Source organism: Panthera tigris, chromosome B3, assembly GCF_018350195.1.
Source record: "Panthera tigris isolate Pti1 chromosome B3, P.tigris_Pti1_mat1.1, whole genome shotgun sequence".
In the NCBI taxonomy this organism is placed as follows: domain Eukaryota; kingdom Metazoa; phylum Chordata; class Mammalia; order Carnivora; family Felidae; genus Panthera; species Panthera tigris.
In genome coordinates, this window is record NC_056665.1 from 38,095,662 (window position 1) to 38,111,367 (window position 15,706).

Here is a 15,706-nt window from a genome sequence, read left to right on the forward strand (position 1 = left end):
TTTTTTATCCACCACATGTTTGTGTTTTTTTCCCAGTTTTTTTTTCTTGTAATTGATTTCTAGTTTCATATTGTTGTGCTCAGAAAATATACATCATATGATTTCAGTCTTAAGTTTATTGAGACTTGTTTTGTGACCTAACATATGATGTATCCTAGAGGATGTTCCATGTGTACTTGAAAAGAATGTGTATTCTGTCATTTTTGGATGGAGTGTTCTCTATATAGCTGTTAAGTCCATTTGGTGTAATGTGCCATTCAAAGACACCATTTCATTATTGATTTTCTGCCTGGATGTAACCGGGGTGCTGAAGTCCCCCATTATTATTATATTATTGTCAGTTTCTCCCTTTATGTCTGCTGATATTCGCCTTATGTATATAGATGCTCCAGTGTTGGGTGCATAGATATTTGCAATCGTGATATTCTCTTGTTGGATTTAAAATAAATCCTTTTTAAAAGGCTGTCTGAAATGGTGGGTCTATTCTCTTGTTCTACACTTAATCCTAAGTACAGATAAAGCTCTAGATGGTTAATGTAATAAATACTTATACATTACTTGTGAGCGTAAGATAGTTTATTTTAAATCATTTAGAGTCACAAGGAATTATTCTCTTCAGTTTGAGGTAAAACTCTTATGTACACAGGGGCTCAGTTAAAGTGTTTTTGTCACTTAATTTCATATTGTAAAAGCAAACAGGTAAAATTGTAGTACTAAAGTTGTAGGCATATTATTAGTCTAGAAAGAGATTTAAAAATCTTCTAACATAAGACGTAACTTTTGGGTTAACTTATAATAACCTGGTTTTATATTCTTGGTGCTACCAGTGTCTTGTTTCATAAACATTCTTAATGGGGCATCATCGCCCCCAAAGGGGTGAAAATTGATTCTGGGGGGGGGGGTAAAAAAAAATTATTCATTTTATATATGAAGCACAGATATACATATACTATGTAAACATACATACAGTACGTTTGTGATAATATTTCCGTGGGGAGGGTATATCATGCATGATTAGGAATAAAAGTCTAAAAAGGCCGAGTGGAGTTGTATTTAACCCTGGTACCTGGCACAGAGCTTCTAAGGTAATATTATAAATTAGTAATTGGTTTGTGTCCCGATCCTGAAACAGCTCCAGATCTATAAAGGTGAAGGGAGCATCTTTTATTATTCACTAACAAGCCCCTTTTCAACCACACCTGAGTTATGTTAACTTTGGAAAGCCCCTAAACGTGGGGGGCTGGTTGTCAGGGGAACCAGCCACGTGAGTAGAGGGTTGCAGCCTTTAGCCCCACCCCCTGACTGGTTGAGTTAGGGCTGATGGTTGAGTTAGGCACCGAGGGTCCAAGATTTAGTCAATCGTGCCTGTGTAAGGGACCCTCCCTAGAAACCCTAAGCAACCTTCCAGGTTGGTGAACACACTGAGGCGCTGGGAAGGTAGCACACTCTGATACGTTGCCCTGTGCGTCTCTTCCGTTTGGCTGTTCCCAAGTTACATTCTTTCATTTTAAATTGGTAAGTTTAGTAAGTTAACTGACTTGAGTTCTGTGAGCCATCCTAGCAGAGTATGGAACCAAGGGAGGGGTCGTGGGAGCTCTCAATTTATAGCCAGTTGGAAGTTCAGGTGACCACTGAGACTTGTATTTGGTGTCTGAAGTTGGCGGGGAAACGAGGGCAGCCTTGTGGGATTGCGCCCTTAGCCTGGGGGGTCTGGGCTAACTGTAGGCAGTTAGTATCAGAATCGTCAATTGTAGGACATCCAATTGACATTATACGAGAATTGGAGAGTCGTACGGTGTGGAAAAACCCACACATCTGGTGTCAGAAGTGTTGGTTATGAGTAGAGAAGGAAACAGCAGTTTTTCCTTTAGGGGCCATGATGAAAATGGTTGAGAAACAGTGAGCTGAAGGATATATTCTAAACTCTTCCTCAGAGGAAATGCCCAGATTCCACTGTCTTCATTGTAATCTAGTTTCTAGTGATGCAGGTGGGTAAGGATTAAGCGGAATTTTAATAGTGGAAACAGCAATTCTTTCATTTGATAGTTTTCTGTGTTCCCATTTATAAATGGGAAGAATTAGGGGCACCTGGGTGGCTCAGTTGGTTGAGCATCCGACTTCGGCTCAGGTTATGATCTCGCGGTTCATGAGTTTGAGCCCCGCATCTGGCTCTGTGCTGACAGCTCAGAGCCTGGAGCCTGCTTCGATTCCGTGTCTCCATTCTCTCTCTGCCCCTCCCCTGCTCGCTCTCTCTCTGTCAAAAATAAATATTAAAAAAATTTTTGTTTAAATAAAAAGAAATAATCATTTATTAATGTATGCTCCCCCCGAATTTACTTGGTAACAAGACGCTGAAGTAGAAATCCCAGATTCCAGTTTAAGGAACCATTTACAACTGGGGTACGGAGCAGTGGCAAGAAATAAGTACCAAAAACACAAGGTCTGTCTGGTTACCTGATACCTAGCCTACTCTCTTGAGAAAGTAGATGGCTAATGCCCTTAGTATATATTTTTTTTTAAAAGAGAGGGTAAAAAATGATTGAATAAAAATTTAATCATTAAATTTAATGTTATCGGAAAATAAAACAACATCAAATTAATGAGAGGGAGAGTGGTAAACAAAGAGGGTTCTAGAGGGTCTGTCTCTGCCTTGGTCATCTTGGGAAAATGGCATCATGTCTCTGGACCCCAGTTTCCTCATCTCTAGGATAGGGTAGAATTATACCAACATTACATTCTGTGGACTCACATTCCTTGAATCAGAGTGAGTCGCTCCTCTTTTTATCCCATGCCTAATATTGTGGAACTTTTGAAGGAATGATTTGAATGATCTCTTAACACTCGTCTAACTGTGAATGTTGTGGTCAAAAATAAAATAAATAGATCCCTGTGTGTGCGTGTGTGTGTGTGTGTGCGTGCGTGTGTGTGTGCGCGCACGTACTGAAGGCATAACTTGGTGGAAGAGGTTTGTTGTAAGAGAACAAGGGGAAGAGGGCATTGTGAACAATTAGAGAAGATGGAGTAAATGAGTCAAATGATGAGACTATGGTTTAAAAAAAATCGCCCCCCAAATTGTCCATAAGCAAATGAATGGTGGGAGATCCCTTCAGGCTAGTCACCCTGGAGGTAAGGCAGGCCCCCCGCCTGTGGCCACCATGCAAAACATTTTTGGTAGTTTTCCTTTGGTATTCTTTCTAGAACTGGTTATGAACTACATAAGAAAAGTCCTCTTTTTCTTTATGGTAACATCTTATGGTTCCCCACACTTGGTTCTGAATGACTTTTCACTTGATTCTAAACATTCCTCTGAGGATTTTCAAGAGTGTGCTTCAGGCTCTGGAGATATGACCCTATGGTGGAGTCATGATTGAAATTAGTGTAGGGGCACCTGGGTGGCTCAGTCGGTTGGGCGTCCGACTTCAGCTCAGGTCACGATCTCGCAGTTTGTGGGTTTGAGCCCCGCGTCAGGCTCTTTGCTGATGGCTCAGAGCCCGGAGCCTGCTTCGGGTTCTGTGTCTCCTTCTCTCTGTTCCTCCCCTGCTCACACTCTGTCTCTCTCTCTCTCAAAAATAAATAAAGATTTAAAAAATTAAAAAGAAATTAGTGTAAAGCTTTCCTTTACAACTTTGGAAAAGACAGTACTCATTCTGATGTTTAGTGCAGTTTGTTAAGAAATTGTGTGTATGCGTGCATAGAGAAAAGGAGCAGGAGGACATATACCAAAGCATTGATTGGCATCTTTTATGGTTTCATTTTCTTCTTTATACTGTTCTCTACTTTCCGAATTTTCTATGGTGAACATTTCGTTTATAGTCAGGATAAAGGGAAAAAGCATAGTCTGGTTACTTTCTGGTGATGTTCATTGCTTCTTCAGGTATTGGCAGAAACAGTTCTAGACTTGGGAGCAGGTGCCCCGGTGTGGGAGAGCACAGATTCACATACTGCCAGCTACGGTGCATCAGAGTTTTGTCTTTCCAAGTAATGAATCGTTCATTGAAAGAGAATAAATCAGTTTTTCTAATTCTTCTGTGATTTCAGAATCATTCATTTCATTATGTCAAGCAGAAGTGGAATGTGATAGGGGTGCCTGGGTGGCTCAGTCGGTTAAGTGTCTGACTTCTGCTCAGGTCATGATCTCACGGTTTGTGAGTTCCAGCCCCGCATCGGGCTGTGTGCTGACGGCTCAGAGCCCGGAGCCTGCTTCGGATTCTGTCTCCTTCTCTCTCTGCTCCTCTCCCACTCACACTCTGTCTCTCTCCTCTCTCAAAAATCAACATTAAAAAAAAACACAACTTTTTTTTTAAAGAAGTAGAATGTGAAAAAGATGTGTAGGCTTATTTCCCAAATACTAGTGAAATCATTTTTGATGGAGTACTTGCTTAAAATAAGTTTTCATGGTGTGATTTAAAAATAAGAAAAAATAGGCCCAGCGTCTCTATGGAAGTCGAAAATCTTAGCTGTGGTGTAAGTGGGGTCACGTGTATCACTGGGTAGAAAACAAAATATTTTGTGGGGAGAGAAAGGGGATGTAAAGAAAACTTGAACTTCTACAGATGGTGCCAACTAATTGCCGCTTTAAAGAAATAAAAGCTGAATATGGACACAGAAAATACATAACAGGTCATCTAAGACGTTTTGGGTGTGTGGTCGTGGAAATCCTTAATACTGTGGCTGTGTTGTGTAGAAATTTGAAGTAAAAACCTCTCTGGCTAACACAGTGCAGCCTGAGTCCTATCAGGCCGTCAGCGGATATCCCAGCCTCCTTCGTACGTTTAACCTTCTGCTAAGATTTCCCTTTGGGCCCAAGTTTTCAGTTCTGTAAGTGTCTCAGGGAGTGGAAGTCACAGTTGCTGTGTGAAGTGCATGTTACGTTTCTACAAAAATCCCGGGCTTTTATTTTATTTTTTTTTAATGTTTCTATTTTATTTTTGAGAGAGAGAGAGACAGAGCATGAGTGGGGGAGGGGCAGAGAGAGAATGGGAGACACAGAATCCAAAGGAGGCTCCAGGCTCCTAACCTGTCGGCACAGAGCCCGATGCGGGTCTCAAACCCACAAACTGTGAGATCATGACCTGAGCCAAAGTTGGTCGCTCAACCGACTGAGCCACCCAAGCATCCCCAAAGTCCTGTGCTTTTAGATTTATGAAGAGATACTCAAACACTGTCATCTATATGAAATTTTCTGGAAACTTATTAAAAAAATAAATATATAAATAGAAGCTCCTCCCCAAGGCACATGAAATCTTTATTCTAGAGGCTGTAGCTCTATTTCTGACACTTGTGTAAGAATTCTGTGCTAATGACCAGCACCACTAGAGTTTTTCATGACTATCCTTTTTAAAATCTAGTATTCCACAGGTGCCAACTGAGTAGTCTGAAACGGAATTAGATGTTTTTAGGACCAGAGTTTAATATACTTACTGTGCCTTCCAGGAGAATTTATTTTCCACCATTAACAACTTCCCTTTTCTCTAGCTCTGAAGCTCCAGAAGAATCCGTTCAGTAAGTGCATTAATTTATTCCTTCCTAGTGTAGTGTTTTGTGGCATCGATAAAACGAGAGGGGCAAAAGCCAATTTCAACAACTACCTGCTAAAGAAATAAATTCTTCTTAATAGGGATGATATTTCCATGCCCTGAGTCCTGGGGAGAAAAATCTGGCAAACAAGAAAAGATTTATGTAATCCTTTCCTATGAGAATGGTTTTACAGTGGGTGCACACGGGCAGAATTTTGCTAAACACGTTTTGAACTAGGCAGGACTGAGTTTGTTTAAAGCCGTAGGTGGATAAAATATCATCCAAGTTTTTTTGAGCAACATTAATGTGCGAGCGATCCGCTTTGTATAAACAAGAATGAATTGCTTTTCTAATCATGACAATTGCTGTGTTTCTGATCTCCTTAAAATATAAGCAGGGGAACATCGTGAACTCTCTTGTCAGTTGACTACATTTCTCCGTTGTTTATAAGAAAATCCTGAGCGAAAGTCCTTCCAGCTTATTATAATTAGTCCAAAACCTGATTATAAACTCGTAGTCATCTGTGAACCTTAAAAGGATTAGGAAACTTAAGGTTCTTGTTTTTCTATTTAGTAATTTTTTTAAAAAGCCCAGCTAATTCAGAGCTACTGTAAGAGAGGCTAAAGAGTACCTCTTCATAAAATCACAGACACCTAGGGCAGAAAGGACCTTAACAACCATGAATATAGCACTCCTCTTATTTGACGGATCAAAAAATTGAGACACAGAAAGATTCATTAATTTGCCCGTGATCACATTGGGAGGCAGAGCCAGGAATGAAATCCAGGCTTTCTGACCTGGAGCCCAGTTCTCTTCCCACTATTCAGACTTTTTCGTGATCTACATTGAGTCTGGCTCTTCTAACTCCTGTCCCTCCCAGACCCCCTCCTCGGAGGCAGCCACTATAAAGAATGAGGGACTTTGGGGTGCCTGGGTGGCTCAGTCAGTTAAGTGTCCGACTCTGGCTTAGGTCGTGATTTTGCGGTTCGTGAGTTCGAGCCCCGAGTCCAGCCCTGTGCTGACAGCTCGGAGCCTGCAGCCTGCTTCAGATTCATATTCTCTCTCTCTCTCTCTGTCTCTCTCTCTCTCTGTCTCTCTTTCTCTCTCAAAAATAAATAAAAACATTAAAAACATTAAAAAAAAAAAGAACGAGGGACTTTAAACAGACTGTTTTGACCAAACAATATGCCTAAGTTGACACAACATTGCCTTAGTCTTCGTGGATTGCAGCCTGGCCTGCCAAGTTTAGGTGATGCCCAACAGAGGAAAAACATAAGCCGTGGAATTAGAATAGGCAGGGATTTGTGAAATGGATTTGAAGATTACCCCAAGCCCACTGTATTTCCAGTAACAGAGGTGAGGACTCTTTTACAGCAGTACCCTATTACTCAGGTACTGCCTTTTGTACAAAGAGCCTCAAGTCTACTCTAAGAGCTCCATGACATGGAGAATCCCTGTCAGAGCACTGAACTGTGTACAACTGCTTTAAAATCCTGGGGCGCCTGGGTGGCTCAGTCGGTTAAGCGTCCGACTTCAGCTCAGGTCATGATCTCACGGTCTGTGGGTTCGAGCCCCGCATCGGGCTCTGTGCTGACAGCTCAGAGCCTGGAGCCTGCTTCCGATTCTGTGTCTCCCTCTCTCTCTGCCCCTCCCCCGTTCATGCTCTGTCTCTCTCTGTCTCAAAAATAAATAAACGTTAAAAAAAAAAAATTAAAAAAAATAAAATCTATAGCACATTGGACCAAATATCCCAGGCTCTCTGAAGCCATCAGCATGAGACACCACATGGATCCACTTCTCTCAGCCTCTGGGTCTCCGCTGCCTTCCTTGGTGACACCTTAGCGCTTGGTCCTTGCGTGAGACGCACCCGAGCACGTGGCCTGGCATGTTCCTGGCAGAGTGACCGAGTTGGATGAGGAGGTAAAAGGGGCTCCAGGGGTACGTGGACGCTGGGGTACGGTGTGAGAAAATCAACAGGCCCCTGGTGCTGCCCAGCGCCCACACAGGTCCTGCAGCGGGCAGGGTACCCGCGGGGTGAGAGGCCGAGCTGGAAAAAGCTGCGGGCCTCCGCCTGGCATGTGCGGTCGTTCTGGTGTCGAAGGACGGAGACGGCAGGTGTCTCTCTGTTGTCAGCACCTCTGTGTGACTGTCTGGCAACAGATTTCACACGACGGGAGTAGGACCTAGGAACCTCTAGGTGGTTTAAAGACCTGAGGATGGGTCCGGGGAAGGGACAGATAGAGGAAAGGCAAGGGGAAGGAAGATAGCTTTTTGACAACTGTACCTTTAGACTCCTGGATTGTGGGTGTCGCCTTCTACTCTAAAGTAGTGATTTTCTTTTCTTTTTGTCCTTCCGACTTCCCTGATCCCTGTCCTTCAAAGATTCTCCTGGAGTATGTGTGAGAAGTTCAGCTTTCGGGGCACCTGGCTGGCTCAGTTGGAAGAGCGTGCGACTCTTGATCTTGGGCTCATGAGTTTGAGCCTCACGGTGGGCGTAGCAATCACTAAAAGTAAATAAATAAGTAAACTTCGAGAAATGGAAGTTCAGCTTCCTTGGTGTCTGCCCCAGAGATTCTGCTTCAGTGAGTCTGAGATAGGGTCCTTGAATACCAGGCTAGTTTTAATAGGTGTTCCAGGTGATTCTGAGGAAGCTGTGATCGGCGCTAGGGCTGTCGTCATTTCTAGATGTTCTGCTCCAGATTTGTCCTCCATTGTAAATACAAACATTAAGAGTATAGGGAGTCCTTATCCCTTACAAAATGAAAGCTTTATTTTAAAAAGCATGCATGCTCCTTTTCACCTGATGATAACGGACCTGTGTTGCTTTTTTGTAAACGTTTCTGAACATTTGAAACACCGTTTGAAACACTGCCATATTGGTTCATAGTGACTATTAAAACATGAGTGTTTTAATAGTTAACCTTTGCAAAAGAACCACTGAGTGGTCTTGTTTGTTGTGCTGGACCTGCCATTATATTTGGCCTGGACCTGTGTCTGTGAGTTTTAAAAATTATTCAGAATTGAGAGAGTATGGTGATTGTTGGTGACTATTTTCCTAAGAAGTTTCTATTCCAAAAAAATTCGTATTTTCAAATAACAAGTATGAAGAAAATGCAAGCACGAGTCCATGCATTAAGATCTATAAATTCCTGGGGCGCCTGGGTGGCTCAGTCGGTTAAGTGGCCGACTTTGGCTCAGGTCATGATCTCGCGGTCCGTGAGCTCGAGCCCCGCGTCGGGCTCTGTGCTGACAGCTCAGAGCCTGGAGCCTGTTTCGGATTCTGTGTCTCCCTCTCTCTGACCCTCCCCCGTTCATGCTCTGTCTCTCTCTGTCTCAAAAATAAATAAACGTTAAAAAAAAATTTTTTTTTATAAAAGATCTATAAATTCCTAATGTCCCAGAGTAACAGTTTTTATAGTTAGAACTTTTATAATGAGGAAATAGCCACTGTGTTTTCATCACAGTCATTTTAACACTTTAAAACGTAAATAACACATGTCCGTGACTGGATTGTTTTCTTTTCAGATAGGAACCAAGGCTTTAGCCTTCTCAGCTCATTGGCTGGAGCCAACCATAGCATTGGGTCAGCAGAGATGCGTCACTCAGAGGTAAAGATTTTTCCTGGATCCTTTGGTTTTAATTTCTCCTTGTCATTATGACTATACCATTTGTCATTTTTTCCTTTCCATTTAAGAGGCAGCAGAAAATAGTTAAAACGAGGATAAAAAGAGAATCTAAAACAGTCCTCTTGTGCCTGGTGCCTGTTGAGAGAAGGCTGGTTCAGCATTAAAGCAGTAAGCCCCTTCAAGATGATCACAATTTAGGCTCCCCCATGGGGTTTTTTGGGCTAGCGTACTTTAAAAAGCGTGCTAGGATTTCCTTGAGACATAAAGTTGCCTCCAGATCTTTGTGAAATAAAATTGATGGTTCTTTCTCAATACTTCCCATGTACGAGGCCCTGTACAAACCAGAGGCAGGGTCCCTGTCCTCAGTGAAGTTCCTAGTCTGACTTCAACCCTGTGTCCTCAAGGTCTTTGGTCCAAGTGTGCCTTGGTCAGCTTGCTGGAACCAAGAGCAAATGACACAGTGCCATGTGGTCTTTCCAGGCAACTTTTTCATCAGTCTTGAGCTCTTGGAGATACACTTACGTTGATTTTTGCATTTTGAATAAAACATGGCTCTTAAAGCAAACAAAAAACCACGTTTTAATAGGCAGTAGCAGAATCATAACACTTTCTAGTTTTTCCTTGAGGGAAAATACTCCCGAGTTAGTGAATTTTTAGCCTCTGATTTTTTTTTTTTTTTTTTCTGTGACATCAACCCTTCTTCCATCTCTCTTTGTCTCTAGCTCCCATTATTGCTTCTCTAGAGCCAACTGGGGAGTGGAAGTGTGAGCCTTTTTGGCTTCAGTTCTGAAATAGCCTGCAATTAAATTACTGCTTGTGTGTATTTCCCTCAACAGCAGCCCCATTTGCCAGCAGCAGCTAGGACTGAATCTCTCTTGGATCATCGGGGCGGTGCATCTAACACAACAGATGCCCAGGCAGATAGCATCGTGGGTAAGTTCCTCCTTTGGCTGCCAGGAGACAGCTCTGTGGAACTTGGAATAGGTGTGGGACATACATCATCGAGGGGGAAATTGACTTTGAGGATGAACAAGGGAAGAAAATGGATGGTGTACCCCAATGAACATGAGCCTGGTGGATGGCTATCAGCAAGGGAGGGAGAATCGCTGTATAAGCAATCTGCGGGTACCATTTTCTCTCGGATTCTCTCAGCAGGATCCTGATCCAGATCATCTTAGCTGAGACAGACAGAACCAGGTGGTGAAACAGCTTTATATCTCCATATTCCAGTTTTTTTTTTCATAGTATTTAACAGTTGGCAGAATTGATGGCAACAAGAATAATACAACTTTATAAGCCCTTTCACATCCTTTTAAAGTTCTTTTATATCTGCTTTCCTGTGTTGGGTAATGAAGTTCAGCAGAAAAGTTATTTTATGGAGATGACGCTGAGGCCCAGAGCAGTTTAATAACTTGTCCAAGGGCATCTAACAAGAGGGTCCTGGAACCGAAACTCGAATCCACTCAGATGTCCAAAAGCCACAGGATGTGGTTGATAATAACTGTAAACGTTCTCTTGTTGTGGAACTGCGGACAGTTCTGCATTCTCGCGATGCCACCACGGAGGGCCCATGTGCAGCTTTTAAAACACTTTCTGATTAGAAGATAATCCAGTAGAAAACTTAAGTGTTTGGAAATAGAAACATAAAAAGAAGGAAAAATTACATATAATCTCTTTTCTCTTTCATATATTCAACCTTGTCTTCTAGTTGGGTCCCTCCTGTTGGTTTAAAAAAATTTTTTTTAATGTGTTTATTTTTGAGAGAGAGACAGAGCATGAGTGGGGGAGGGGCAGAGAGAGAGAGAGGGAGACACAGAATCTGAAGCAGGGTCCAGGCTCTGAGCTGTCAGCACAGAGCCCGACACGGGGCTCCAACTCAGGAACAGCGAGATCATGACCTCGGCTGAAGTCAGACGCTTAACCAACCGAGCCACCCAGGTGCCCTTCTCCTATTGGTTTTAGACGTGCTAAAGTCTCTGTCATGGGAAAACAAAAACAAAAACGAACAACAGTAACCACACTGAAGAGGTAGCGAAGACAAGAACTGGCCTGAATAACATGGGGAAACAGCATCTGACTAAATACCATGAGGCTAAAAACAGAACTGAACAGAAATGGTGAACTCTGCCTAATGCATTAGATTCTCACAGGAGTATGGTTTAGAAATTCTGACACCATATATACTGTAGATGTATCAGGGTTGAAAAAATTAAAAAAATATAGATAATGAGAGCTAGGTTTCTCACTGTCCGAGAAAGAAGTCACATAAGGAAAGAAGAAGGCGGGACGCACCGTTTGGTACTGGGCTGGAACTGAAGGTGTTAGCGTGTGACAGCATACTTCTGCGCTAGAGCAATAGAGAGAGACGTGCGTATGTGTCCTACCACTTTCCACTGAGAGGGCCTGGAAGCACCATACTCCAATAGCAGTTGGCACCTTTAGCGTTCAAATTCTTTTTTTTTTTTTTTTTAAATATTTATTTATTTTTGAGAGACAGAGATAGAGAGCGAGTGGGGGAGGGGCAGAGGGAAAGGGAGACACAGAATCCGAAGCAGGCTTCAGGCTCCCAGCTGTCAGCACGGAGCCCGACATGGGGCTTGAAGTCACAAAACGCAAGGTCGCGACCTGAGCCAAAGTCGGACGTTGAGCTGACGGAGCCACCCAGGCGCCCCACCACCCTTAGCATTTAGATCTTGGTTTTTTAAATTTTTTTTTATTTTTATTTTTTTTTAATTTTTTTTTAAATGTTTATTTATTTTTGAGACAGAGAGAGACAGAGCATGAGCAGGGAAGGGGCAGACAGAGAGGGAGACACAGAATCTGAAGCAGACTCCAGGCTCCGAGCTGTCAGCACAGAGCCCGACGCGGGGCTTGAACTCACGAACTGTGAGATCATGACCCGAGCCGAAGTCGGACGCTTAACTGACTGAGCCACCCAGGCGCCCCTAGATCTTGATTTTTAAATACCATCCTCCAATAAAAGGATCCAGGGTCACTTGGAGAAGTGATTGATTCCAAGGCTAGAGACCGGAAAAATGCAGGATGAGCCTAGAGTTACCCTGTGGGGCCAGAACGTGAAGAAAAAAAAAAGGGGGGGGGGGGAGAGCATGTTGAAAGGGCACCGGAACCAACTTGAAAGAGCTTCCTGTGGCTCATGCTGGAACAATTTGACCAGCAAAAATGAATTTAGTAGGGGCTCTGGGTGGCTCAGTCGGTTAAGCGTCCGACTTCAGCTCAGGTCATGATGTCATGAATCATGGGTTTGGGTCCCGCGTTGGGCTCTGTGTTGACAGCTCAGAGCCTGGAGCCTGCTTCCGATTCTGTGTCTGCCCCTCTCCCTCCCTCCCTCCCTCCCTCCCTCTCTCTCTCTCTCTCTCTCTCTCTCTCTCTCTCTCTCAATAAATAAACATTAAAAAACGAATTTAGTATTGGGCTGTAATCCACAGAATAAACTAAAATATCTATGAATCCATACTAGCATAAGAAATAACTGAGTAAAAAAACAACCAGGGAAAAAAGGGAAGTTCTTCTTTATGGAAGAATTCTGGTAAAGGTAGAAGGAATGAGGGAAAGAAAAATCATCATTAGCCACACACCACAGTAATAATTGTTGTGGCCAAGATCCACCGATGAACATGAAACTTAGGAGATGAAATTTTGAGAAGAGACACAATGCTTGCATGTTCCACAGTATCTTTCCCAAGATATTTATTTAGTACAGAGAGGATAATAGTAACTTTACACTGGAGACACCCGGCGGGCACCAGTTTTAACATCACTGGTAATAAGACACACTGACATCACCTGTCCCCTGACAGGAGGCACTGAAAGGGCCTTTGTGGTCTTCATGCCAAAGGGGCATAGCCTCAGTCTAATAAGAAACCATCAGACAAACCCAGTTGGAGGGACATGATACAAAATAACTGATGAGTGCTCTTCAAAAGTGTCAAAGTCATGAAGGATGACAGAAGTCTAAGGAACTATCACACCTTGAAGAAGACTAAAGAGATCTGACGGCTGAATTCTGTGTAAGATCCTGGAACAGGATATTAGTGGGAAAACTGGTGAGGTCTGAATGAAGTCTGTAGTTTAGTTAATAGCACTTTGCCATTTTGAACTTCTTGACATCCATAATTGTCCTTTAGTTACATAAGATGTTAATGCCAGGGGAGGAAGGCGGAACTTACTATTTTCGTAACTTTTTGATAGTACCAAAATTGTGTCAAAATTAAAGAAAAAAAGGCAAAACCAAACCAACAAAGGTAAAGCATCTGTCAACCCCGCAGCTCCCTCCTCTCTACTGAACTTCTTTCCGTCCCTCACCCACTATTACTCTTCAGCTTTTGTCCCATTTGCCACTGAAACAGCTCACCAGTGACCTCCATGCCACTAAATTTCGTAGACATTTTCCAGTCCTTGTCTTAACCTCTTGACAGCATTCGACATTGTGGATCGTTTCCTTTTGGAAGCATTTTCTTTGGCTCCCCTAGCACATGTCCTGGTTTTCTTCCTACCTCTCTGGTTATTCCTTCTCTTTCTTTGATAGATGACCCTCCTTTACCCAGCCTTCACATATTACCATCCCTCAGCACTCCATCTACCCTCCTCTGCCAAATCTATATCTAAGCATGAAGTGCTTCTCTGTTCAGTTACCATCTATACACAGATAAATCACAAATTTTTATCTCCAGCCCCGTATGTCAACTGCCTACGTGAAATGTCCGTGGAAATTTGTCCAAAGCAAATTTATTAACCAAAACGCATTTTTAACACCAAGTTCTCTGTATGGCATTGTAGTAGATGCAGAGAATTAGAAGTTGTCCTTGTCTTCAAGCAGCTTACAGCCTCAAAATGTGGAGACAGGCCTTGCGATATAATGCTTAAAGTCGTGGGCTTGGGGTCCTGGACAACTGGGTTCCAATCATGGCTCTGCCACTAGTGGTGAGATGACCCCGAGTAAGTTGTTTAGCCTCCGTGGGCCTTAGTTTCCCCTTATGTAAAAGAAAATTCTTCCTAACAATGCTGTTGCAAAAATGAAAAGGAATTACATACGTGAAAGCACTCGGTGATATAGGCACAAAGATGAACTCTCTCGTACTGTAGTGGTATTTCAGTAACGTGGGGAGGTGTCAGAATGCAAAGTAGCATGTGCCTGGGCCAAGACAGTTCTAGAAACGCTAAGTATGGAATGAAATCTAGGGAAGGAGGCTTGTGATCTGGGATGCCTAGGGAAGACATCATAGAGGTGGTCGGTATGGACTGGAGAATGAGGAAGAATTCTGATTAAAAACAAATTTTGATGAAGAGGTAATAGGGTGCGGTAGAAATAATAAAGGCTTTGTAGTAATAGTTAGGATTTGGCTCTACTTCCGAAAAACTGCAATTTTAGATGAATTCGTTTTTAAACCCAGCTTTCTCCGCGTATAAATTGCAGACATTGAGGTCTGTCCTAACCACCTTATATGGTGGTTGTCAGTAATAGGTGCGAAAATATTTGTTGTACGGGAAGATACGGCATAAATTCCAGACGCTTACTGTTGATCAGTGCACCTCAGCGGAGAGTGTGGCCTTTAGAGTTGGAAACACCGGAGTCAGAATCCGAGCTCACACTAGCTGTGACCTGTGACCTGGAGCCAGCCAGTCACTTCCACCCAGAGCTCTAGTTTTCTCATCTCTAAAACGAAGCCATATTCTTTGCCTCAGCGTAATGCTGTAAGGCTAGAATATGCTACTTTTCATTCACGAAGGCCCGCCAGCAGCCAGGCAGGCAGAAGGACTGTGAGCAGTGAAGACGGTGATGACCCCGTCAGAGCTGGCACTGATTGCCTTGTGTGCGTATTTAGCGCATAGGTAAGTGATGTGTGGCAACTAATGTGACAAATCCTTTTTTCAGATCCCATGTTAGATCTGGATATTCAAGAATTGGCCAGTCTTACTACCGGCGGAGGAGATTTGGAGAATTTTGAAAGACTGTTTTCCAAGTTAAAGGAAATGAAAGGTAATTGGATCCGTTGCGTCTGACACATTCCCATCCTGGTGCTCCTCTGTTCCACGTGGTAGGATTTGGTTTGGTCACCGCTGATTGGATTCCATGCTCTGGTGTCAGCTGTCTGGAGAGCCTTGGCTCCGGGGGGACCGTGCCATCTTCTGTTGGTAGAAATTCCCCGGGGACAATTTTCCTCTTTCTCCACTCTCTTCCCTCTTACTTGCCCTTCTTCTCTTGCCTCTCTCAGTTTCTTTCAGTGTGTCTCATTAACCTGGAATCAGTAAGACCCCTGCCAGTTGACTCACATCATCCCCATCTGGAAAATCGGGAAGACTTAAACTCCCTAACACCTCTAATGACTACACCATAAGCATTTGTCTTTGAAACCCATCTCCCATCTTCTAGCATTACAACATCCACACACTCCAGACCCTCCTGTGCTATTAGATGAATTTCTTAAGATATATTTTTCCCCTAGACAAGGCCGCGACGCTTCCTCACGAGCAAAGAAAGTTGCATGCAGAAAAGGTGAGACGATCAGTCAGGTATTTATTGAGTGTCTACAAAAGGTCTGTTA

The 15,706-nt window shown here is 43.1% G+C and overlaps 1 protein-coding gene across 1 annotated transcript in view; it reads left to right on the forward strand.

The window, feature by feature from the left end:
- Positions 1–15,706, forward strand: part of AAGAB (alpha and gamma adaptin binding protein) — a 54,505-nt gene that overhangs the window by 36,423 nt on the left and 2,376 nt on the right. The window contains exons 6-9 of the mRNA XM_007084537.3: positions 9,043–9,125; positions 9,980–10,076; positions 15,037–15,141; positions 15,608–15,657. Coding sequence (XP_007084599.2) covers positions 9,043–9,125; positions 9,980–10,076; positions 15,037–15,141; positions 15,608–15,657 — 335 coding nt within the window. The remainder of the gene's footprint in view (positions 1–9,042; positions 9,126–9,979; positions 10,077–15,036; positions 15,142–15,607; positions 15,658–15,706) is intronic.